Source organism: Xiphophorus hellerii, chromosome 20 (assembly GCF_003331165.1).
Source record: "Xiphophorus hellerii strain 12219 chromosome 20, Xiphophorus_hellerii-4.1, whole genome shotgun sequence".
In the NCBI taxonomy this organism is placed as follows: Eukaryota; Metazoa; Chordata; class Actinopteri; order Cyprinodontiformes; family Poeciliidae; genus Xiphophorus; species Xiphophorus hellerii.
The window spans coordinates 20,334,194-20,361,433 of NC_045691.1; the positions used below are offsets into that span (position 1 = coordinate 20,334,194).

General features: G+C 38.8%; 1 protein-coding gene across 2 annotated transcripts in view; it reads left to right on the plus strand.

Moving 5' to 3' along the window:
• LOC116710063 (retinoic acid receptor gamma-A) overlaps nucleotides 1-27,240 on the plus strand; it is a 50,443-nt gene that overhangs the window by 17,243 nt on the left and 5,960 nt on the right. The window contains exons 2-3 of one of the 2 annotated variants that reach the window (XM_032548864.1): nucleotides 61-433; nucleotides 26,219-26,367. In XM_032548864.1, coding sequence (XP_032404755.1) covers nucleotides 238-433; nucleotides 26,219-26,367 — 345 coding nt within the window. In that variant the 5' untranslated portion in view covers nucleotides 61-237. Of the gene's footprint in view, nucleotides 1-60; nucleotides 434-11,804; nucleotides 12,284-26,218; nucleotides 26,368-27,240 lie in introns of those variants that run through there. The other variant, XM_032548865.1, reaches the window with a different exon arrangement.

Below are 27,240 nucleotides of genomic sequence, written 5' to 3' on the forward strand. Positions count from 1 at the left end.
TTTTAACTTGAGTCCTACAGAAATTTACCTTCTGGCCTCTATTTGCTTCTTTCTCTGCAGCGTTCGGACCTGAAAAGGACTTTCCTGCCCGCCTCCCTCCTCAGCGTCACCGCGGCCGGACAGAAGAGCAGCCAGCAGCTGAGTGGAGCTGAATGGCACTACCCCGATTCAAACTCACCATACGTCCCTGACAAAGAAGCGAAAGAGGAAGACAAAGGAAAAAAAACCAACAACAAGATGAATAAGCAGCCACACTTTTTCACAATGGCAACAAACAGAGAGCACCAAATGCGTCACATGACGGGATTCTCTCGTGCCATGTACCCCTTCACCTTTAACTCCATGAGGGGTCACTCACCCTTTGACCTGCTGGCCAGCAGTCACCTGTTTGGACGTTTTGGAGCGGACCTTCCCAAAGAGATGGCTGCGTTGTGTAAGTAGAAAAATAACTCATCTGGTCTTCCACACCAACGTTTTCGCAGTTTTATTTCTGCACTAAGCATGTAGGAGACACAGCAAACCATGATTAGATATGGTGATGGCAGCAACATGCTGAGAGTAAGGAGGGTGAAAAATGTTAGAGGCTCAAAAAAGTCGCTGCTCTGGGAGAGATGATCATGTTCCTGCAGGACAACAACTTTGGACACACAGACAGAAACACAATATGCTTAAATCAAAGTTTATTTATTTGCTAGAATGGTCCAACCAAAGTCCAGACCATCTAATATGATTAACCTTGAGATATTCTGCAACAAAGAATGGAAAAAATTTTCTCAGCATGTGCAAAGCTGGTAGGAAAATACCCCCAAAAGACTTGTAACTATAATTAAAGCAAAAAGTGTATTTTTTTTTTCCTTCAATGCCGCACTTGTCATGTTTATTTGTAAAACAACAGAAACAAAAACAATTGTAAATCAAATTGTGAACTCCACAAAGACAAGCACTTGGCCAGAGTTAAAATCAAGGACCTTCATTCTGTGAAGCAATAACTTTTTGAATATAACACAAATCCTTTCCCTTCCACTTAACTTTACCCCTTTTAGTCCTAAAAGTGAAATCTGCAGTTTTAATGCGACAAAATGTGGAAAAATTCAAAGAGATGAGAATACTTTTTGCAAGTATATCACATTGCATTTTAATATATAACACTGGAGTATCTGTACGCAGTATTTTGGAGTTCACTGTAAGATGTTCAAATGGAGGAAGGCAAAGTTGGGATGCAAGAAAATCAATTTCTTTTTCCACGCACATGACGAGCCTGTGTGTCGAATGAGTGTCCCCTGACCGGCTATTTGGGGTGCAGAACAGAGGAAAGTCAGGGTCCTCAGGGCAAATGTGTGGGACAGGACAGGACAGGACAGGACAGGACAGGACAGGACAGGACAGGACAGGACAGGACAGGACAGGACAGGAGAGGAGAGGAGAGGAGAGGAGAGGAGAGGAGAGGAGAGGAGAGGAGAGGAGAGGAGAGGAGAGGAGAGGAGAGGAGAGGAGAGGAGAGGAGAGGAGAGGAGAGGAGAGGAGAGGAGAGGAGAGGAGAGGAGAGGAGAGGAGAGGAGAGGAGAGGAGAGGAGATTTTTCCATGCGGTAAACCAGACAGATGGCAGTAAGAAGGCAGGCTGGAAAAACAGTCAACATAATGTGGTCCCTGTTTGTAATTTTCTGCTTTTCATGGACGTGCTCCAGCTCTTTATATTTGAACCAGGACTCTCCTCAAGCAGGAAAGTTTAGGCAGATGACAGAGTTTCTCATTTTGTTCTGCACATGGAATTCCTTTTCTACCACAGGGGGCGCTGTTGCACTTCACATTGACCATTTATTTTCTTAAACTAAGGACATGAAATAATGAAAATACGGACAGTTTGATGGGTGAAAAACATTAAGATTGATTTTGCATCTTAATGAAAAGTCTGTGTTGTCTTTAGGACAACAAGACAACATGTGTGTTATTCATGGACATGAATATTAAAATTAAACTCTGCCCTACAGGTGACAGAAAGAAAAGAAAAATTTTTTGGACATAGTTTAAAAAGAGAGTTATTTCTTAACAATTGTATCCTGGTAGCTCTACAATAGATAAAAAAAGGTTAAAATCGACAATTATTTGTTGTCATATGAAATTTTTAGGACTCAGGTTGATCGCTGCAGGGCCGGATCTCGAGAGAGTTTTCTGGGTTCAGGTTCAGACTCACTGAGAGCTTTGGGGGTTTTTATTTCTTCCTTTCATTGTCTTTGACTGAGATACTCAGTGTGCTGGGAGGGATTTGTGTTTTTTAATCATTCATCTCAAACCTCCATTTTGACCAGGGCAGCACCAGTTTACCAGTATTTTACAGCTTATTTTAAATCCCATATCCTATGAACTTTTCCATATTCTGTCACTCTATGAACTCCTAATTCTGTTTAATTATAAACAAATTTTTTTATATATATATATATATATACATATATAGAGAAAAAATAAAATCTGGAAAGTGTGGCATGCATTTTATTCAGCAGCCTTTAGAAAACCTTGTTTGCTTTACAGTCTTTCAGGGTACGTCTGTACCAGCTTTGAACATCTCTATTGTCCATTCATCCATCCATCCATCCATCCATCCATCCATCCATCCATCTATCCATCCATCCATCCATCCATCCATCGACTGTCAAAATCATTCCAACAGCATGCTGCTGCCACCGCCATATTTCAGGGTGGGGATGTGTTTGGGGTGATGCTCTTTGCATAAGCGAAGCTAAAACATTTCACTTTGGTCTTATCTGACCAGAACATCTTCAGTGCATTTCTTACATCCCCTACACGGCTTTAGGCAAACTGCAACACTGGGTTTCTCCTTGCCACTCCCCTTTACAGGTCAATTTTTTTGCATTGCATGACAGATAGATGTCCTGCCAATAAACTCTAAAACCTGAGCTGTGGATCTCTGCAGCTCCTCCAGAGAGACCAAGAGCGTTACAAATGTTCTCCTTGTCCACTCTGTCAGATTAGATGGATGACCGCACATTTTTTCTGCCTAACTCAATTAAAACATATTTGTCGGTGTCACTAACTGTAGACACATCTCAGTGATGATCTATTTCTGAACTCTGCACTCTAACAGCTGATTGGTAGAAAGCCACACTGACTGACTGGATCCCACATGATCTCTGTGGCTCCATGGTTTTCTTTCTTATTCCTTTTCTTACTAACAGTCCTCATGTTTCATTTTCTTAGAGAGTTAGATCCAGGAGGATTACTGGCATCTGTAAACTTTTTCCATTTCACAGTGGAACATCTAAATTTAGATCCTCAACCCCCTGGCGAAACAAAGTATAATGAGGCTTATATTTAAAAAAATAAAATAAAATAAATATAGCTGCCATCTAAGGAGAACTTAAAACATACAAACAAAGTAAAATGTAAGTTATGACAAAAAGAAACAATACATAGTAATAATATAATAAAGTTGGCTCTGTAAACTGAGATATATTTAGAGAGGCTCCCCTGCTGTCAGTCACATACCAGCTGTAGAGATAGCGGTGCGAGTCCAGCAGTGTGTGTACGACATGTTGATTGAGCTTCTCTAATCTGCTGATCTGAACTCTTTTTCTGGAGTCCTTCTGGAGGAGGGCTGGTTGTCCTGCAGGCTACATGCTCTCAGTGTCTGATTACATCTTTCAGATGTTGCCTCCGGTGCTTTTACTGATACTCAGGCAGAGATAGAAGGATAATGGGGCAACATTTAAATAAATGTCACATGTAGAAAAGAGAGGCTCCTGGTATGCTGATGTATCAGAATGAAACAAACTAAGCATTAATTAAATGGTATATACTCTGTAACCTCTTGGATGAAATCTATATGTTTTCTAGATTTTCTGCAAACAATGCATTTTGCACTCAGGTTATCTTTATCTGATATTTGGATTTGTTGGAGGATCTGAAACATGTAAATGTAACAAAAAAGGAGAAAACATGAAATCTGTGTGGGGAAAAATACTTTTTTTCACAACTTGCACAAAATACAACATGAGTCTTATTATCCAGAATAAAATCCTCCTTTGGGACCTACAAGCCAGCAAATGTTTGAACAGGGAAAGAAACAGAAAACATGTTTTCTTAATTATTTTTAGACAAAAACATTCATCAGTCCAACTTCGTAAATGACATTATATAATATTGCCAATAGTAAAATAAACTTTTCAGTTGCTTTCAAGTCTTAACCCTCATTATACATGCATAAATCTAGCTGATCTATAAATATTTATACTCTTAAAGCACATTTATTTTTATTTTTTATAGTTATTCATGGTTAATGTTGGATTAAAATTGTCACAAATAATGATATGAGAATCTGATACAGAGGAATAATAATAACAGAGGAATGAACCAACTTAGTACAATGTTTTCATGTGAGAAACAAGGAATTATTTATTATTATTATTTTAACAAAGAGAGAGGTTAAACAAAGTTCTCCCACAGCTGACAGCAATATGGATATCACAAGTCACCAAAAACCAACTTTATGAAGAATTATGAGAACTTTGATATTTATTGGATTGTCTGGTAAATATGAGTAAAATGCCTACAATTAAATTAATCTGTTGTTCAAATAGCATAATCTCACACTGAAAGTTTAAGAACAAGAAAACCTTTTACTAGAGTACATTTATTTTAAACAATAACATGTTTTTTTGTTTGTTTTTTTAAACAAAATAAACTATGTTGAATTCTTTTACATTTCTTTAAAATCAATGTAACCAAAGCTGTTAATATTCTAATTCTTTAAGGTGACTCAAGCGTCCAGGAACTCTTAAGTAGTAATTTGTGACTTTTTGGCTTCCCTGGGGTATGAATATGGGATGGCACACCAACCCAGCTCCTCTCAGCCACACCTGAAATGCAAAAGACGAGACAACGTGACATTAAAATGAGGCAGATGAGTGTTTATCTCTGATAGTGAGGAAGTGGCCACAGGTAAATTTGGTTAGAGCAACGATTAAGCATTTTAATCACAAACAAAGTCCTTTTCTGAGGAAAAGGTTAAATAAAATTTCTAAATCTCACTGGTAGAGAACACAGTGCGACCTTGGGATCACCAGGTTTCTATTATATTCCTTCATTTGAATGTTTTCAGAAATACTTATTCATAAATACTTACTCATCTAATATAGATTGAGACACTTGACTTTCACATACAAGGAGATATCTAAGGACACACACTCGTCCATTATGTCACATCTGCAGCCATTCACAGCACTGATTTCAGTGATTACAACCAGCAGGGAGATGTGAACCAGAGGAACTATAGCTCATTTAGATGTTTAGTGGTTTTGCTCAATATTCTTCATGTTATGTTAAAAGGAAATTGAAACAAGAGGCCCTATTATTTGCAGACATCCCAAAGGTGATAAAAGGTTGTTGTGGCTGGATGCCCAGGTTGGTGGAAATTCTTTGGTTTTCATTATGAGTAACTCTGCAGCTAATAAGCTTGAATTAAGTCCTTTTTTTGCTAATGCAATGTGAACCAAAGGGTACATGGTCCCAGTAAAAGCTGGATTTGTGAGTAAATTCAAACCAGACGCTTATTAGCATGAGTGCAAGTCCAGACTTTGTTACCTAATGAGATGAACGTTAAAACATCTCGAGATCTGAAGTTAGTGGTTATCCACATGAAAAGCACCCTGACGTGTGTTCACTGATTCAGTAAGTTCTTGCTGAGTGGGGATGTGGTATAGATGCATTTAAGGCTCCTTGACATTGGCCCAGAACATCTTGGAACTGTTGCAAAAGTAGAATAAAATCACCAGGTTAGGATAACATTAATCTTTTTTAATGCTTGTCCTCAGAGACACCAGAGCAGTTCTGAATCATGCAGGGGCTTAGAAAAGGTGATGCATACTGAAATACTTATTTAAAAAAAAATCTGGGGTGGGGGGCTAGAAGTTTTCTGTTGGTGTATTAAATAATCAGTTTCTGATTATTTAATAATCAGAATCAGAGGAATAAATTAGAACACATCTACATTCATCTACTAGAAATCCTAAATCGCACGTGTGTACAGCTCTGGAAAAATTTCAGAGACCACTTATAATGATCAGTTTATGTGATTTTACTTTTTCTAGGTATATGTTTGAGTAAAATGAACATTGTTCTTTTATTCTATGATCTACTGACAACACGTCTCTGAAATTCCAAGAAAAATTTTGTTTTTTTTTTTGCAGAAAATGAGAAATAGTCAAAATAATGAAAAAGATGCAGTGCTGTCAGACGTCAAGACGTCAATGCAAAGAAAACAAGTTCATATTCAATGGGGTTCAGTACAGTGGGCTCTTCATTTTTTATAGAGCTGTATAACATCAGGTGCACATGATTAGAGCAATGTTAATCCACATTTCTAAACATCTCACAGTTAGTTTAAATCACTCCTGACGGCTGAAGTGAGTGTGAACTTGATGGAGAGATCTAAAGAGCTTTCCGAGGCCTTCAGAAAGAAGATTGTAATGAATTTCAAAACAGTTCCTCTGATATATGAAGAGTGGTCTACAGGCACCGCTGTTCTAAACCTTCCCTAGTCTGGTCGCTTCAGCAAGTTCACCCTAAAAGCAAGATGCTCACGGTACAGTCCATACCAGTGGACTGTACCGTTGATGTGAAAGTGGATGTCTGTACACTAAAAAAAACAACTGAACAAGTTTAAATTTTATTAGAGGTGTGCAAGGGGAGGAAACCTTTTGCTTTCATAAGAAAGACATGAAGGTAAGACTGAAGTTTGCCTTCATAAACCAAGGACAGATCTTTGTGGAGAGCATTCTTTGGACTGATAAGTTTTCAAATTATCTTAAAACAGAAATACAACCAAAATCAAAGATACCATTCCAGAAAAAAAAAAAAAAAAATAATGCAAACTACAAGGCATGGAGGTTGAGGTTTTATTGGTCATGAATTGTTCTGTGCATCAGACAAAACATGAGATCACTTGTAAGAAACAAAAGCTGAAGCAGAACTGGGCTCTAGAGCATGACAGGGACATGAAGTATACCAGTAAATCCACCAGGAATTAACTGAGTGATTGTTCATAAAAAGAAAAAACCTCAAGCGTCTCACAGCTGAGAGTCAGGAGCAGGACAAACCTTTCTTAAGCAGATATCAGAGATAAGTAAATGGCTATGAGAAAAGTTTCATTTATTGCATAAGACAAGCTGTGAGGAGGCAGGGTGTCCTAACGCGTCCTGTTGATATGCTTTGTTAAATGAGTAAAACAAAGTTATAGCTGCAGTTTAAGTGCAAATAAATCACTTTCCTCTGAAGAGAAAGACAATAAAAGGCCTGGACATCAACCTGTTTATTCATAAAGAACTGAATGTTTAACAGAGTGTCCTACATTTTTGACACTACAGTAACTTTTGTGCTAGTGACATCTTGTTCTCTGTTGTGTTTTGAATCTGAGTGTTTTTGAGTGTGTGTGAGGTGAATGTGATAGTAACTTGAAACTAAAGGCTCAGAGTGAGACTTGTGTGTTTTCCTTTCTGTCTGTCATCACATGCACTCTCTTTAAGCACACACATAATTGTCAGCATGTCTACACACACACACACACACCCACCCACGCACGCGCACCCCCACACACACTCCCGCACACACGCCCACACACACACGCCCACACGCGTACCCACCGCCACTCTTTTTGCTGCACATTCCAACACCATGAATATCACAAACAGCAGTCTTGCGCTCACATTTCATTGCTTCACATTTGTGACCATATCGTTGCGCTTGCAAACGGCCGCTGCTGGACTTGTGCAGACACAGAGAAACCCATTGTTCAGTCTCGTATGTCTGTGTCTGACATGAGGACTGGACTTTTATTGGAGAACAACTCCGTCCTCTCACGAGTTGGATGTTTGAAAACTAAGGATAAAAACTTGTTTGAAAGTGCTTTACGTTTCAAAGAGATTCACTTTGTGCGGATGGAGGAGGATGAGTGAGCCTGATTTTTCTTAGTTTTTTTTTTTTTAAGGAAAGTGATCCAACGATTCCTTTTATTCGCATTCCCCCAGCGTATTTATGTGCTTCTTTTCTCAAACAGCAACAGGGGGCAGGGTGCTGTGAGGCAGGGAGGCTAATTGTCTCAAGGTGTGGAGAGAGCTCAGCAGGCTGATGTGGTGCAGCTCCGCTTCCAGCGGTGTGTGAGGGTACAAACAGAAAAACAGGTAAATACTGGAGGGACGCCTGCAAAAAATAATCATCAAAGAAAGGAAGGAGAATAATAGATTCACTTGTAAACATAGGGAGAAACATCCATTAATATATTCAAGACAGAGCAAGAAATACAAACAAAAAGTGTAGGAAAAACAAAGAAAACAGACTCTGCACATAAATATACAAAAGAAGTGTGGAGAGTACGAAGCCACAGGCAGGACAAGTTGAGTGTGTATCTGTGTGAAGGTGGTGTTGGTGGTTGGGGTGGAGGGGGGTGTTAGGGCCCCAGTGGGGGTTTCTTCCAGAGTTCATCTCTCTTGAACGAGGGAAGGAAAGGGAGGAGGTGTGGAGGGAGGGGGAGTTTGTCTCGTACACAAAGTGTCCAGACTTTGCAGAGTTTGGGGCCGGCGTGGCCCGCCTGCAGCACTGTTGCACTTCAGTGTGACTGAGGGGAGGAAAGCTGCATCCACTGGAAGAAACCTCAAAAGAGTTCAGTTTGATAGAGACCAGATAGTAAAGACCTGGAGACAATGAGGGGAAATTACCTACACAGAGATCATTTTAATAAAAGTGAATTGAGTTGAATGAACTGCGACAAGTAAAACAGTGAAACAGTGCAAACTGGAGCCAGATAAATATGTGAATTAGTTTTTGATTTCCTCTGCTAGTGAGAGGTACATGTAGCTTTTTATTCTTGAGTTAGTTTATTTCTTTAAATAATGTCCCTTTTCTTTAAAGCTGCCGTCAAAGAGTTAGAGATTTTGAGGACAGTTTTTAAGACTTAGGCCTGCGGATATTAATTTTACTTGATTCTGTCTTCAATAAGTTTCACAATTACCACATTCAGCATTCACTTTCTAATTCCTGGATGCATTTGACGTGTAATTGTCTTCACAAAACTATAACGTTTCATTTTTACTGAATTTAACCCTTGAGTAAAGTAAGTACCCCGTAAGCTATAGCTCAACATTTTTTAGCTGTTTTGTGATTTTATTTATCGCTATGCATCAGGAGTGTGTGGTTTGCTTACCTGTCTTCTCCAATGTTAAGTTGTTTTTATTCCACATCACTTTGGTCACATGCAATTAATGTTAAATGTGCTTTACAAATAAACCAGCATGAGACGGCAGCTTTTTAAACTTACTTTTTATCTGAAAATGTAGAAGTGTACAATATCTCAAGATGTTATTTTAATTAAAAAGAAAAAGCTCTGATGTACTTTGAAACATGTAAATTGTATATGGAGTGGAGGTGATGTCACACCTTGAGAGCAAGAAAGCAGTCGGCGTTACACAGGTCTTTCCCTCCTACGTTAACACAAAGAAACATGATTAGAGTTGGCATTTTAAACTGTTTTTTGTGTTGTAAATTAGCTGTCAGCACAGTTAGTATTGGTAAATATCAGTCACTTTATTGTCTTTAACTGACTTCCAAAAGTCTAACAACATTTCCAAATCCAGTATGAAAGCCATATCCTTACCTGGTCCTGATTATCTGCTGGGGTCGAACGCTGTTGAAACTTTATGAGCAGCTGACATGTGTCCGCAGAAAATAGTTTCCTTTAAATTTACTTCTTATACTTTGGGCTTCTTTTGACTTTAGTTTGAACTTTTTTGGTATTTTTACTGGACTTTTGAAGAAACAAGACATTTTAGAAGTTCAACAGTTTATATAACATCAGCCTGTAACCTTCTCATGCTGCTGGTCACCAAATCAAGAAATTGTTATCACAAGTTTTTCACTTCATTGTAGCAAGAACAAGTGTTCAGTGGGTTGAGGACAGAACTGCTTGCATGTCATTTCATTGATAGCTGCTGGTCAATAGGGGGCGCTGGAGCAATGGAAAAGGGCGGTGCATCTCAAAATGACCCATAAGCATTTTTAAGAAATTGTATTAACCGGTTTTCCTTAATAGAGTGTGCCTAAATGTAATCTGATTTATAGCATTTCCCCCCAGCTAACTGTCATCCAACAGTAAGTTACCCCTGACTCCTGTCAGTTCATTTCTGGGGTTATGCTAATTGCACCCTAGAAGTTAAGCTAAACAGCCAATTGTGTGTGGTTGCTAGGGAAAAATAATAACCATTTGCCCAATCAGCATCAAAGAATTTCCAGTTTTGGGTTGTCATGGTGACAACTGCAGTTTGAATGACAGAGCAGAGGACCTTCCTGATAGGAACACGGCGCTACTGTATTACTCTGCTACTTTCTGTTGTTTACTTTTTGTGATCATCAGCTGCTGCTGTCATTTATTCTTGGCTGGAAATCAGTTATGAATGTTGCTGCGGTTAATTTGATGCTTAGCATAAAGCTAATGCTGCTCTGGATAAATGTTGCTAAGATTTCTTTGAGTCGCTCCTGCTGTTATGTTAATGTTTTGTTGACATAATGATATTTGTTGGGTAAGATGGCTTTTCTGATGTTAAACTTCCAGGCTCAAAATTTTCACAATCTTGAGTCTGTGTTAGCTGTTGACAATTATTTAATGATTAAATACTATATATTTTTGCAATTTTGTGATCAGATCTTTTACTTATAGCTAATCTAACCCTTCGTGCTATTTTGCTATATTGAGAATGTTATATTATTGTGGGATTGTAGGAAGGAAAGAGACATTTATTGGCACGACAGCCCTATCAAGATTTGTTTTCGCCAGCTGCCACTGCATTTCATCCTCTTCACTCTGACGTTCTGGAGATAGTCTTTGATAAATCCTGCTCTGTGGGGGCTCCCGCTCTATCCTGCAATTATTTATATCTTGGAGGATAGAGTTTGATTTCTAAGAGAGGAGAGTTGAAGAATTTCCACTAATGCTGCTGCATTATACTGCCTCCACCCAAAACTGACCATCATTCACAGAGATGATTTGGCAAGTTTGCACAGGCTCAACACACAACTCTGGAGCTCAAACCAGAAATAAATCACCTAATTGATGTTGAATAATTAAAGGAGAAATAAACAGTGCATAAATTTCATTACATCACAGTGGAAACCTCAACTTATCTGATCATCTGCCCCAACCATTTATCATGCTGTTGATTTTATGCACACTTTCAATAAAATTTAAGCAAGTAAGTTTAAGTAAATTTTACAAATAAGAACAACAAACAAACAAACAAACAAATGACTACTTTAAACCCATTTTGCAGGTAATGCATATTTGTGAGTGAGGTTTTTGCATTTACACATTTATTGAGCTCACTGTACTTTCAGTAAACCCAAGTTCCAGTGAAAGTTGACATGCTGGCTGAAGAACTTCTCTCTCTCTGCGTATTTTTCTCTCCGTTCCAAATTCAAAACTGATTTGTACGAGTTGGGATTTTTAAATTTTACTTTTGCAGAAAGCAACTCTGCTTTGCTGTTTGCAGGAGAGAACACAATGAAAACCGAAGCAGGAAAACAAAAAACAAGGATAGAGTACAGGGAGACAAAAAATATTCATTTTCATTTTCTGCACATGAAAAATAGAGGCGAGTTTGAAAACTTGGAGCGAGAAAGGGAGGGACGCGGTGTTTGGTGTCCGGTCAATCAGAAAGCAGGGACACACCTCCTTGGGCTTGTTTTCCCTCCCTGAACCCCACCGCTCCTCCCTCCCCCTCTCATCCCCGCCACCACAGCAGATAGTTGGCTGTAAGTGCTCTGGAGTGTGAGAGGCCCACGGAGCCAGCAAGAGGGGAGGTGAGATCAGTTACAGCAGGCAGGGCGAAAGCAGGCAGCCAAGCAAGTGATCTAGGAACAGAGAAAGACTGGAATAAAGAGAGGGATAAAAAAAAGGGAGGAGAGAGCCGGCAGAAAGACGAGGTTTGGTTCATGTGAGGGGGAGCAGGACGGGACGACCAGAGGGCAGTGGCAGACAGATAGGGAACACCTGGACCAAGCAGGGCATTAGGTTACTCCACAGGAAGCTCCTTTTCTGGGCTCTTCTCCCAGCTTCACTGCTCTCTGTGATCTGACACAACATGTTTGACTGCATGGAGGCTCTCGGGCTGGTTCCTCGGCCCCTCTTCGATGTGTCCAGGCAGGGCTCCTGCATCCTGGGCAAGGCCACCTCTTATTTCTCCAGGCTTGACCCTTTCGCTTGGACCGGGACGGGCAGCGTTCAGTGTGAGTCCAATCAGCCTTTAATACGAAGAACAACAGCAGTAACTCTCTGTGTGTGTTAGTGTGTGTGTGTGGGGGGGTGTGTGTGTCTGTGTGTGTCACTATGCTGTTGCTGTGGGTTTTGTTATCGCGGAGGGAGCTCTCTCCACAGGAAGAGTCAGATTCCTTTCGATTATATGTGCCGGTTCTCACCCTTCAGCTTGTTTGTTTATGTGCTTAGCGAGCTTTGTGAGTGTGACTGCGTGAGTCGGGGAGTGTATTTATACATCACGGGGTTTGTTTTCTTTATGAATGACTTCACATGATTGACAGCTCTTTTAAACAATGCAGGGAATTAACCCGGTGATGTGTCCAGAAGAGAGCAGAGTCCAAAACAGAAACAACACTGACAGACTGACGGGAAATGGGCCTTCAAATCACATGCTGGCTGACACACTCAATCACAAAGATGGCGTTATTTACACACGGACAGCGTGCTGAAGATAAATGAAGACAACGACAGAATGATTAATCTATATTTCTTTATTTTGGACGATGCAAGCTCTTCCCGAAACTTCTTAATTGTGCAAGAAGCTGTGGACAAAAAAAAAAAAAAAGAGAAGTCAGTGGCTGACGGATAAAGTAAGAACCACATGATTTCTGAACCATACAAGCGAGACATTTTTCTGATAGCTGCAGAGCAGAAAAGGCACAGATTGCATCAGGCGTTCAGGTGTTGTAAGAAATCTAATCTGCACGCACAAACACTGCCGAGATAAAGAAGAAAATCTCACTTTATCTGCTGGAATAATGGCCAGTTTCTTTTGCTGCTGCCTTTCGGTCTATTTTTACACTTTGACTCAGTTCACAGTTTTATTCATCACCTCTCTCCAACGAGCTAAGATGTCCCTAAAGAGGGCCTTTAGTCTATTTATCTGTGGTAATTATTCAGATACCAGTGCATTAAACGCAGTTGAGTCCGCGGCGCTCGCTAATGATGATGGATGAGGAGTCAGGATGACAAACACCACAGCAGGGCCTGTTTCAACTCGCTGTGGAGCTTTGCCAGATGCCAGCCTGAAAGACAAATGTCCACAAGTGCTCATTAATCTTTTTTTTTTTTCTTACTACACCTTAAATTCGGCTTAGTTTCTCGTTTTTTGGTTATTTTTAGCAGTTATTGTTTACCAAGCAGTCCAAGAAAACAAATTTTCCCACATAGTGGAAATGTGTAAGTTGTTCACTGAGTAATTGTGGAGGCTTTTAAGGAGGATTGTCTCCCGGAAATACATGATTTACTCGTCTTCTGTTTTGTTTTTAAATGATACCATCATAGTGGTGAACTGTTAGCTCTATTTTGCATGTTGTAATAAAACTATGAGGAAATACTTAAGTTGTTAGTGGAAAAAGAGTTGAAGTTGGTTTTTAGTTGTGGTCAAATAGATCACTCACTCCTCAGCTTGTCTAAATAGAAAAGTTTTTAAATATTGTTTGGTTTGTTGACAAACGTATTAATGATATCTGGACTAAACAGGTATCTTTCGATTTAAAATTAAATTGTTTTTATGATTTGGGTAACATGAAGATACTTTATTAAAGTCTCTTGTTCTATAGGAAAAAAATAACCCAGAAAATTTTATATTTTTCTGTCTCTCAATATTTTTTTGACACTACCCGGTGTCTTAAAAACCCTTCTGTATGCCTGTAGTTTTTCTTTTTAATCTCCTTTCTGACCATTTCTGCAGAGAGTCATCACAAAGATGTATTTTTTACATCCTAAAGATGCACATTAGCAGATCAAAGACATATTATCCACTAGGTATAATGAAGGGGCTCCAACACAAGGGAAAGAAAAAAAAATCAAACACCCAGATCAAATTGCAATGGTTGTGTTCATAAAATGTCAAAAGGCTACATATTTAGTTTTAGGAATGGCAAAGACATGAATTTAAATAAGAAAAAAATTCCCCAAAACACACACTACCTAACCAAATATTATGGATTAGCATAACCAAAATGAAGAAAAATCAAATTCATGTAGCCCAGAGAGTATAGACCTCATGAAGAAATCCCTGTTGTTTTCTCCTGCTGTGTTAACCACAGAGTAACACAGCAGACTGAAAGACTTCTATCTTTTTCCTCTTTTAGGAGAATGACAGATTCAGCCTTTTGAAAGTGTTTCCAGTGGTGAAACACAACCATAGTTATTCTGTGAATACTCTCTTAGTAAGGTAGCACAGCTGGAAAACAACAAGCAGCACATCTATTGAGCAGCAACATGCAGGCTGACCACAGGCAGCCCTGCTGGTTATCCAGCTGATATCTGATTATTATGCCTGCATTTCCCTATGAAGAGCATATTATTCTGCTCTATGAGGATTTTATTTAAATTTTTTCTTCTGTGTTTATTCTATGTTTTTGACACCAAAATTAAAATGAAATAAGTGCTAGTTGTTATACCATAGCTAATCATCAATATGTTATTTATTGGAAATAAATAAATAAAATAGTAGGATAATTGAAATGAAATCAATTAATAGTGTACACCTTTGTTGTAAATTTTCTCAATATCATAAATTAATAGTATTTTTGCCATGAGTACGATAGCATGACTCTCATTCTGCCCATTTGATTGAAGATAGTGATAAATGTCAACATTACTGGAACTTTAACATTCTTTCTAAGAGCTGCTGTGTATTTGTTCCTGTGTGGATCAGTGCATCTCCTCTTTGCCTCCCTTTGTTCCCATTTCTTTAGGTATTTAATGTAGCAGTCATGCCAAACTCTGCCCACTCTCCTCCTTCCCTCTTTTTTCCTTCTTGGTGTGTGTGTGTGTGGGGGTGTGTGTGTGTGTGTGTGCTCCTTTTTAGCTAAAAATGCATGCTCAGTCTTTACTCGCATGTGGATCGCCTTTCACACCTCCATGCACCTCTAATGAATCGATCACAACAAGAAAGAGCTAATTAAGTGATTCAGCTGGCGCGTGTGTGTGGACATTTGACTTTTGAGAAAGTCGAGGGCTGAGAGAAGAATAGCAGGATGAAGCTGGAATTTGGGATTGAAAGTGTTTCATGCCTTCAGGGGAAACAGTCTCTGCTCTTCATTCAGTGATAATCTCTTTTTTTCCCCTGGCATCCTCTTTAAAGTTGTCTCTTCAAAGCTGGCCAGACAATGGACCCTCATTTCATCACAGAGATGGAGCAAAGTTAACTGCTAAACAATATGGAGATGCTGCTGCTACACAGTGACTATTAACCTTAGACGCAGCAGCGACTCGACTCTAATCTCATCTAAAAGTTAGAGTCAACATGCCATGTTTGTTATTCTGCTGAAGAATAATCCTAATAATTTTTTTGAATTATTATAATTAGTATTTAGTGTTAATATTATAATTTTTTTTTGTTAATCTTCCATCCATCAGTTGCCTGAACCTGCTTATCCTTGCAGGGTCGTGGTTCTCTCTTTTTTTTAAACTACTATTTTTTTTATTGCTATGTTATATTTGACATAAATTTTCTCAATACCATAAAACGATTTTACTGTACTGTAACATTCTAATATAATTCCATGTTTGCTCTGAATTATATTAAATCATTTAGTTTAATGACAAATTATATATTTTTAAGAACTCCACCGTATGTGTATTGCACATTTTCTTGCTTAGGAATAAACTTTTGGTGCAATATTTTGTATCGTTTGCTTGAATTATTATGGTTGATAATATTTATTATTCATATTTTTCTTTACATTTGACATGATTTGGTATCTTTGATTACATAAAATTTTTTCTAAATAAATCAGTTTATATCAAGACAAAACAAATGTTATTTCTAGGCTTTTTAAAAGACAAACATATCAAATTCTCATTAATAAATTGATATCATCAAATCAATCTTGTTGACAGAATCAAATCTGATTACACGCATTACAGTCTGGTTCCTGTTGTGATGCAGTGCAGCCAAGCTCAGTTTCTAATGCTGGTTGAAACGAGTCATTCTGATTGCATTCAGTCACTGACAAGCATGAGGTGACAGTGGGAAGGAAAATCTTCTACTATGGAAAACCTGCAGTTTGCGAGGAAGGATATTTGCTGGGAAAATATGAAGCGATCAGGTTTCTACTAGTATTACTGCCTGCTGAATATGGAAAATCCCCTGCAGTTATTTTATCAGCGATTGAACATTTAATCTTAAACATTTGTTTTCAGAATGGCTGCTTTCCTGTGGCGTTTTTATGATTCTCTCTATCACATTGAACGTTGCTTTCAGGTTGTAACTCAGCCTGACGGAGCCCACTGTGAAATATGTGTGACATTTCAACATCCAGTCGACACACAGTTCTCCTCTAGCCCAGAATATCTCCGGCTAATTTTACATCCAGACTGTAGTGTTTATATTTTGGTACTTTTTTTCAATCACTTTTGACACCTAAAGGTTCACAGCAATAACCTTATCATGTCAGAAAACAGGAAAACAATCAAAACAACAACCTGGTCGATTTAAAACTGGAAGAAGTAAATATAAGAATATTTATGTTCTGATATCATCGAGGGAAAATTTAAATCTTTATGCCTAATTTTTAATTTTGATGTGTTAAATGTGCATAAAACTAAGAATAATGGATTTTAAAGTTTTATTTTAGCTTTATATGGCATAGCTTTATGGTTTTCAGAGTTTAAAACAAATATATCCGTTATGTGGATATATATGTAGGAGCAATATGAAAAAAGACACATTTCCTCACTGCTATTCAGTGCCACTCAAAATAGTCTGACATGTACAGTATGTAAATATGTTGTAATAACGGTCATGAATTTTAAGTGTTTACGTTGCAACTTTTTGCTGAAAGTATCAAATTAGGATTCTGAATTAAGTATTGTTTGCTTAAATGGTTAAGGTAGAAATATCCCAACTGAGTTTTAAAAAACTTTCATCTTTGTTGTTGTTTTTAAAATTGTATTTATTATATAAAACATACCATTGCTTTTTGTATAGTTTTGATGAACCATACTTATTTTATTGTTCACATTATTTAAAGCTGGAGTTTGATATAATCCCTATTAAAGTCATTTTGAAACCATCAGAATTGAGACATTTTTATATTTTATTGCAGCTGATTGTTTTTAAGTTGTTAAACCAAGACGTGTTGAAACTCGTCTCCAAGCTTGGCATCTCCAAACCTGCCCTCAACACATATCAGCTTTCACAAACTTCTTTCTTTAGTTGTTAAAATGTTTTAGCCCCTTTTGTGAGTTCAAGGAACACGGTAATCAGGTCAGGGGGAAAATATACGGAAAAAACTACAGCTGGATTTGGTTATAACACAATATCCTGAGCTCTGGACAACTCTGAGGGGCTGAATACGAATGAACACCACATCATTCAAATTATTTGTAAAAATAAAACTATTGTTTTATTTCCTTCCATTCAGAGTGATGCACTACTTTGTGTTTGCCCATAAATTACTAATAAAATATATTAAAGTCTGTGGTTTTGATGTATCAAAATGTGAAAAGGTTCCACGTGGTTACTCTGACCCTGCAAGCCTAGAAGAGGAAATTTGGAGGCTACATGGACTGTAATATCAAAATAAGAGACAAAATATAAACCCATCTGTGTTTATGGGGTGTTGTAAAAGAAAGAAAGGGACAAAAGGGACAGGAGGGACAAACTTAAACTTAACAACCTGTCACATAAATGCAGCCTCCCCCTCACTCTGCAGACAAACTCTTCACACATGCATGAAACTCCAGACCTAACTTCCAATTTTCTAACGTTTGTCTTGTTTTGTCATTAAGTTATTCTCCATTGGGCCATATCTCTGCTACAAACATTTTAGCTGTTTTTGGGGTTTTTTTTTTTTACTTTTTGCAAGATTTCTTTCCTGTACTTCTAGCAAGCATGTGTGTGTGTTGGGGTGTGTGTGTGTGTGTGGGTATATTTGCCTCCTTTTCAAGTGTTTGGTGTGTGTTTTATGGAACCATCTCCTGGACAGTAGCCCGGTTTTCACAGGCTTCCCTTTAAAAGGCGCTGCCAATGACAGGAAGGGCTCCTCCTCCTCCTCCTCCTGCCAGGGCAGGAAGGCAGGAGGAGGACGGAGGGGGGAAAAGGGTTATTAGTGAAGGTCGAGCTCGGGGAGGAAGGCAGAGGGGAAGGGATGCCTCTGGTATTGAACTTAGAACAGCTGATGAAAGGGATTGTATCTCAGATTTGTCCCATCTCCTCCCTGCTGTAATTACCTACTCAGCATCTTTGAGGTTGAGACACTCGCAAGGTTTTCTATCAGCAAACAGTGACACATCCATTTGAAAATGACAATTTGAGTTTTTATGACAGACTCTGAGGTCATTTTATTTAGATTACCTTTTCAAGTAGACTTTGTCCAGTTTTTTTGAGCGCTGCATTTCTGTTTAACATTTCTCCCAGTGTATCGTCACCACGTTTGTTGTTGTTGCACTCCAAATCAAATGGAAAGAAATCACATGACCCATGCATCCATACATCACACACATACACGTGCGCACACACCCCCACACACACATGAACGCACATCCCACTGTGCGCTGCTGAATATTTTGTGGCTTGGGATGTTAGACAGAAGCTGAATTTATTACCAGAATAAATGTTTTAGAGATTAAGATTTGCATTTTAAAGCAATTTTGATTTTCTTTTACCATGAATAAATTTTAATATAATTATCAGTGAGTGATTAACACTGTTCTTAATATTTATTGCGATCAATGGTAACAGATGTATTAAAAGCTTTTTTCATTGCTTTCTATAGGAAAAGTAAAGGTTCGATTTTAGTACGTTTGTTTAAATGGGAAAAATCCAGCATTAAGAAAGAAATAAAAAATAACAACATACACAAGCAGCCTTGCTTGTGGCCAACAAGTTGACATGTCACAAGGTCTGAGGAAGCAGACAGGGCTCCAGGTTATCTACAGACTGTTGAGTTTATTTTCTGTTAAAATATTTCTTGTTTTGCATCTTTTATTATGCGACTAATTTTGGTTTTATCTTCCTTAACTGTGCATTAAGGGTAAAGCAAGTCTACTGAAGTTCTGACTCTAACCTTCCTCTTACCAGATGTTAACAGGTAGGACCAAGTCCAGAACCAGGTCCATTCGGGCCGGGCCAGAAGATCACCTTTAGGATCAGCTCCCTCTGTGTGTTTTTGGGCTCCATGTTCTGTACTCTCACAATCTAAACTCCTGAAAACTTTATGTCATCATAATGTGTCAGTCAAGTATTTGGCCTCACATATTTGTCAGAGCACAAAGACACATTGGGTTTTTCACACTGAAATATCAGAACTGTTACTCACCCTGGCGCCAAATGGACAAATAACTCCAGGAGAATGTGAAGGTGTGTCTGCAGCACACAGTGATTCATGTTTGACTTTCAATTGAAATATTTGACTACAGAGAAATCACAAAACCCTCTTTGCTCAAGAGCACTGAAATATAAGCAGTAAAGTTTTGCTGGTGTTGAGTAAATTTATTGACACTTGTCTTGATTTTCTCACCAGTACCTATAAAGCATCACTTTCTTTCAATGTTCCTGTTATAGCAACACTTCAGAGCCTCTGGTAGAGAAACAGTCCCACAGCATCACAGACTCTCTGCCCTACTTAACAATGGGCATGAGGAACCCTTCAACCTTTGTTTTACACCAGCCCCACCTGCAGTGTTAGTTGCTGAAAAGCTCAATTTTAGGCTCATCTAATGAATGCGCCAAGTTCAGCAGCACTCTGCTAACTCCATATGCTTATATTTGTGATGGTAGGACAGAAAACAGTTTCATGTAAGCAGCATCTAAAGGTTGCTATGGAGACTTGGTGAAATTCCAATGTTTGCTTCAAGTTGGAATATTTTTATCTTCATTATCATCCACCAAACGATGCATAGCGGCATAATGAATGTCACTTTGCATTCAGTCTGTACTTATAGTCAAGGTTTTAGGCCTGTAGCTCTTTACTTGTTGCCATTTTCTGATCTATGAAGATCAGCACAACCAGGTTGCCTTTAAGGAATTACATGTTCGCCTCTCTTTGTCATTTTGAAGAGTGACTAAGAGAAATGGGTCTCTGTTTCACGTCATAAGGAGGAAAAGAAGTAACAGTAATAGTAATATTACAAGTTGGAACTTTTTTTTTGGAGGTTAAACTTTTTAAATTAACGCATAAAGGGATATTTTTCCTTTGCAGACTTTGTAAATGACTAATGTCTTGATTTGGCTGTGACTCTGTCCTGTGAGCTGATAAGGAAGGTGTCTCCTTTCCGAGGGGCCTCTGTTGTCTAAACAGGGATGTGCTGATCCGACAACAACCGCTGAGGAAACGGCAGAGGAAAGAGATAGGTGCGCGGAAGCGAAGTGAAGGAATGTTGCGCAGTATTTATTACATCTTTTAGTTGCAGCTATGAGTAAATGAAGCTTAGACAGAAAAATATGCTGCATGACAGATAAGATTTATAGTTTTGTCGCATTCGAAACTCTTTGTGGGAGTTGGCTGATGGAGGGGATTCACACGAGTCCCGTTGTCTCCTCTGTGCTGACTGATGGAGTGACACACTGAGGGGTGAGCTGTAGGTTAGGAAGAGAGACGTATTTTTTTGTTTTCAAGGCTGAGCTCAGTTCAGGGTGATGACAGCTGCTGACAGTTCTTGGCTCCTCGCCCTCTTTCTCCACATCAGGTAAAATCCCCCCTCCTCTCTCTCTCTCTTTTCTCGCCACGCTCAGACAGTGTCAGTCACTCGCTCTCCACTGGCGCCAGATGCAGCTTCTCCGTTTCAATAGGAGCTGTTTTTTCCACTGGATTTCGCAGGACACCGTCAGTGTTACTATATAAACAGAAACCAGTGGTCAGGTTACAGTGCATCTCACCTGCTGCCGCTCCTCCTCACTCTCCTGATGCCCCTAAACATAAAACCATTTACACCAAGCTAAGCCTGAGACGTGACACAACCCGAGAGGATTTTCCTTGTCAAAAATCTGACGACTAAAAACCTTTTTAGAGGATGCAGACCTTTCTAATGGTTCATTTGATAATTATTTGCTTAATGTCAGAAAAAATTAAATGTGCAGGTCCAAATTATTTAAACTTGAAGTGGTACAAACTATAATACAGATGATAAATTATCTGATATGGTGAAAACTCAAAAATTGTTGCTTTTCGGAAACTTTGAGTCGCAGCAGAAATGAATGTTGTGCTTGTAAAAAAAGATGCTTTCTTTTCTTTCATTACAGTATTTCCATACAATATTTGCTATATTATGCTTCTTTTTATGCTTTGTTTTGTTTTGTTTTATACATACTCTTTAGCCTTGTTCCAAAACAAACCATTTCCAATGTTTTTGCCTGAGTTTCTCTGTAAATATATTTTTTAGTTTTTCTGTTAACTTGATAATCACACCAGATGTCAGAAGCAACCCAAGGAATCCACTCATACAAAAGATACAAAATAAAAATAAAAATCAATGCCAATTAGTCACCCTGGGTATTAAGCTGGAATATAAGTATTAAACACACAAAGCTCTTGTATGACCAGTGTCTCCATTTAGGAGAAACTGGTCACAAACATTGCTCAGGTGTGAGTTTGACCCAGACCTTAAAATCCTGAAGTCCCTTTATGCTCTCTAATCTACAGTTCTTTCCGTAAATGTTCTGTGACACGTCCGGTTATGGGCTGTGCTGTTCTAGCAGTCGGCTGTGTGTTTGGGATGTTTGTCTTGCTTGACGATCCACACTTGTTAAATCTTCAGATTCTTACCAGAAGTAAGTTCTGCAGTTCTATGAAGTCTGAGATTAGCATCTGCTGTAAGACAGCTCACACCGAGATGCTCCCACCTGCAAACCTCACCTTGGTTTTGGGGCAATAATTTTGGGCAGAAAAATTCTGATTTCAAACATGATCTGTGAAAAGGTGTCCAGCGAGTTCACCTTTGACCTGATCTGACCAGATGTGAGCAAATGTACTGCAGCAAACTTCAAACAACCTTCAGCATGTTTTTTCTTCAGCAGTGGAGTTTTATGCACATAAAGGCCGTTGTGGTTGACTGCATTACTCTTTGTTTCCAGGGTGAAAAACCGAACCTACTGTGTCCAGAGGTTTGTGGAGCTCTTTGTGTGTCCACTTTGGCTTTTGGACCTCTAAGTTCATTATTCTTTTGACCCAGAAAGCATCAGCATCTGATTCTGGTGGTTGCTACTTCTGTATTATGACTCCAATGGGAATTACTGGAACATTCAGACATTTAAAAATGCTGTTAAAATAATTTCAATTAGCATCTTTTTTAAACCTGTAAGACTTTTTTGAAGGTCTTACGGGTTTCACCAGACTGTGATTGATTTGGTCATGGGAAAAGCATTGCTATTTCTCATAGAAATAGCAATGCTTTCTAAATACTGACAGATTTTAGCTGGTTTCTTGGCTTTCTATGCCTTTTCGCACCTAATTTTCTTCATGTGTTCAATATTTAATACCTGTGTCATTCCAAGTTTTTTTAGCCATGTTTTCATGTTAGGAGCAATTTGGCTCGATTTCTTTGAATGTGTGTATTCCTTACATTATTAAAAGCACCTGGAAGCTTTGAAATTGTTGTTATGAAAACTTGGAAACCCCAATATGCCGTTTCTTCTCTAAAGGCAAACATTGTCGATTTCTTTGTCACAGCTTCTGTTGCTCTGACTGTAGTTATGGACAAGTTTAAGCTAATAGTGGTTAACGCAATAGATCACAGTTTCACCTAAAAGTAATATTCATAATAAACAAATTAATGATTAAGAATGGAAAAAAAATACTTGTGTGTGATTTATTGTTATTAAAGGAATTGTTAGATTTGCTTATTTTATTCAAATAAATTATTTGAAAAAGCAAGATTTCCCCCCACTGCATAAATTTACTCTAATTAAAGGTGTTGTTTTCTTTTTTGCTGTATATATATATATACAGTAGGCTATATATATATTTATTTATTTATTTATTTTTTTTGTCTAATATCATGCAGCTCCATTTATTTTTAGCCATTTCCCTCATCTCTACTGCGGTACCACTCAGTGTGCAGGATGCTGCATCTCAGAATCCACGTGTTGCCATATCTCACAGCATAGCTTGAAATGAACTCATTGCACTGTTCTTCACTGCATACAGTATTTAATCAGGAGATTTTTTTTCAGCTTTTTGCTTTGCAGAGCACACCAGATGAGTCAAAATGTAAACATTTAATCCAGACGGGACAGTATGGTCTGCACCTGTGGTTCTTAAATACGGAAGACATGATTAAATAACGTGTCCTCAAATTCAAATGGATGAAAATCCGCATTTAGCTTGAATAAATTAATCCTGACAGTAATGTTTGTAAAGGCCTCTTTGAGACTTGAAACCAACAGAAAATTCCTAAATTATGCAGATGTGTCTCAGAGAGATGAATAGCTGCTAATGAGCTGTAATCCCTGTTGGTGTGTTTTGGTTTCCTGTTGCAGAAGAAGAATCCCGGAGAGGGAAGCATTCATCCCGGAGACTCATGTGCAAACTTGCAGATTTCTTTGTCAAAATCAGTTAGAGGCTTACAAAATACCTCCAGCCATCAATTTAAAAACAACTTACTATGTTACAGGGATTATTTTCACAGATAGCGGGTTTGTTGTGGAAAGCAGCAGCCGTGTTGAAAGCTTACTGACTTCTTGGTCCGCCTAATACTTCGCTGCTCAGATATATTTGGCATCCAACCGTGTTCAACGGGGAATGAGTTGTTAAATTACATTAGTTCCTGCCGGGCTGGTGTTGATTTGTCCATTTTTAAAAACATTTGCACACATTGGGGAAGTTTATAGGAGGCTGTTGATCATTAGCAGTGGTCTTCGAAGTCAAGGTCAAAGTTAAATAGTCAAGGTTTTATTTAACCTCCCTTCCACTGAGAAGTTTCTGTCCTCGGGCTCACCTCCTGCTTTCCCTTTCTCTCTGTTTTCATTTTTTCCCTCTCTGTTTTTATTAGATAATTCCTTTGTCCCTCTCTGGGTTTGAAACCTTACCACTCTTGTTAATGACGAGCTGGGGGTTCAGGTTGGGGTTGCTGCCATGGGGTGAGGGCCACATTTGGTTCAGTCCTGTGCTGTCCATTGAAGGTGACAGGAGGGGCTGTGACTTTGGGGTATTTGACCCCCAGATTCTTTATTTTTAATAGGAAGTGTACCAAGGATGGAGCTGTTGATGTGAATAGCGGCCCAAGGTGACTGGATCCCAATAAAGAGGCCGTCACCCTGGCCGGGGCCCCCTTCCCATCCGAGACACAACCTTTATTGGGCTGGTTATGAGCCTGGGCAACTATTAAACCCCGTCCAGCCTGCGCTGAGGAATTTAGGGCCAGGAAACAGAGGGGTGGGGGCATGCGTGGGCTCAGAGAGGTGAAGTTGGGGTGACTGAAGGTGAAAGTTGAAAGGCACATTTGATCAGAGATTTTGTGGTAGATTTCCAATCCCAGATTTCTGAAGTTCGGTTCTGTTTATGCTCATTTTAATTGATTCCTCTTTTGCATTTGACATTCATGTATTTCAACAATAAGATGTTTGAAGCATCACCAAACAATTACTACTTAAAAACATCCCAGACTTACATAGAAGTTGAATTTTGGAGAGTTGACACTGTTACACAGCTCTGCAGATAAACTGGATTTCGCTAATATTTAAGAGGAAAGACAAAATGATTAAAGAGTTGACATTTTAAACTCTCTTCAGCATCTTTTATTATCAATCTTTAGCATGATCAGCACAGTAATCTCTGCAGTAAGCTAGCATTGTTAGCTTTAAACAGTAGTCGTAGAATCAATCTGTAATTGTAACAATTTCAAAAACACGTCAGTATTTCCTAATCAAGGCTGTTTCATGCTCCTTTATTTTGTCACAAAATAAAGGTTTTTAAAATAATTAAATAGCAACTTTACAATAATACTCTCAGCTTCAACACTGAAGTTGTCTTTCCTCTCTTGAAAAACATTTAGTAATTCCTGCAAAGTAATTTAAAAGTGTACATCACTGATGCTAAAAAATAGCAAACTGAGTTATCCTCCCTCACTAACAACATCAGCACAGAGGAGTGTTTTTATTTGCTGTTTGGAAAAAAATTGTATTTTAATTTCTATTCAACCAATAACAGTAAAGCATAAAATGATCCTGCTCTCTAAATAGATACTTGGGTCGTTGCAGTTTTTCCTCAGGTTTTCTGCTGTATTGTCATTTAAGTGCAAGAAACCACAGCTGGATGAACTTTACTACAACCATTAAACATTGTTTGTCTTGAATCTTTTTCACCAGGAGCAGAGGAAGGCCTCTGCCAAAAAATATGCTGTTCTACAGTGTGAAATTTTCCTTAGCGAGACAGTGCGAGGGGACAGAGGGAGACAGCGAGGTCTCATAAACATCCCACCTCTGTTTGTTCACATGGTGCTTTGGGGAGACGGGCAGGTCCGGTTGGATGGCGTTTCCAAATAAAATAACAGAAAAGAAAAGGAAAACAAAGCATATGGGTGTGCACACAAACACACACGTGCAAAATTTTTATATTTGACTCAAAAAGTCAGCAGAGGTGTCCCACCTCACCTCCTGCTCTCCAATAAATGGGGAAGCCAATCAAAGCTCAGCTGCCAATCAGCATTTTATCAGCAGGGCCATCTGGCCATCAGCTAATTGTGTCTCTTTTAAGTCCCTGTCAATCAGCAGAGCCTCCCGCCCTCCTCCCTTTTCTCTTAAAAATGTCTGCTTTTGAGCTTGTTCCCTTCTGGCTCCACAGGGTGGCCCGAGAAAGGATGGGGGTTGTTTGTTGACCACTCTCTCCTAATCAGCTGCTGCATTTGCTTTCATCATTATTTCAAAGACTCGTAGGATTAATGCAAACAAGATGCATTGTTATAATAAGTGACCTTTTGTCCCCCTTTTTTTTAAATTTTATTTTCTTGCCCTGCAGCGGTGGAGACGCAGAGCACCAGTTCAGAGGAGATGGTGCCCAGCTCCCCTTCCCCTCCTCCTCCTCCGCGGGTCTACAAGCCGTGCTTTGTGTGCCAGGACAAGTCATCTGGTTATCACTACGGAGTGAGCTCCTGTGAGGGCTGCAAGGTAAATGAAGCCAGAGGTGCATGCAGAGTTTACAGGACATGTGTAAAAAAGAAAAGAAGAAGAAGAAGAAGAAGAAGAAGAAGCTGAACAGCTGAGGTCAGTTTAAAAGAAACCCAGAGTGGGAACCTGATTCTCTCTGAGAGCCAAACAGATGTGTGAAGAGTGCAGCTGTGTGTTTGCTGCTGCCCCCTGCTGTGTGCCCACTGCCACTGCACAGGCACGCAGCATAATCTGGAAGTTCGGTGTTTCCCAATCTAGTTTTAAATACCAAATAAATGTGAAGTTGTCATTTAAATTTCAGCTTTAAAAGATATCAGACTACTTACATAAAAGTTAAACCCAGTGTCATTTAAAGGTTAACAAAAACAGATTGCAGCTGTTTAAAAATAATTGAAATCCTAAAAACATGATCTCTTTAATAATTTATTTGCAGCATGTACATATGCAAGACCTTTGTTTAGGATTTCCTGTCGTAGACCAACTGAAAGTAATGTATAAAAGTTCAGAGAAAGGAAAAGCTATGCATCGTTACCAAAATTTATTGAACAATAAAAGGTTTAAAAAGGAAGGCGGGAATGTATATGCATCTCTTTTCACTCATAACCAGAATAAAAATCCAGCAGTTCAGTAGTGGAAATTAAACTGAACAGATTAATGGGAGATGGATTGAGCTAAATACCTGGTAATCCCAGAAGAAAGTATGTTAGGATGCATAAAATCCTAAGACTGGTGTGAAGGTTCATTTTCCAATAAATCAGAAACCATAAACTTACATTTAAGGCTGCAAAGTAATAGTTTAAATCAAAACATATTCCTGTGTTAGAATGGCCCAGTCAAAGTCCAAACCTATCTCTAGTTTGACTAGGAGAACTT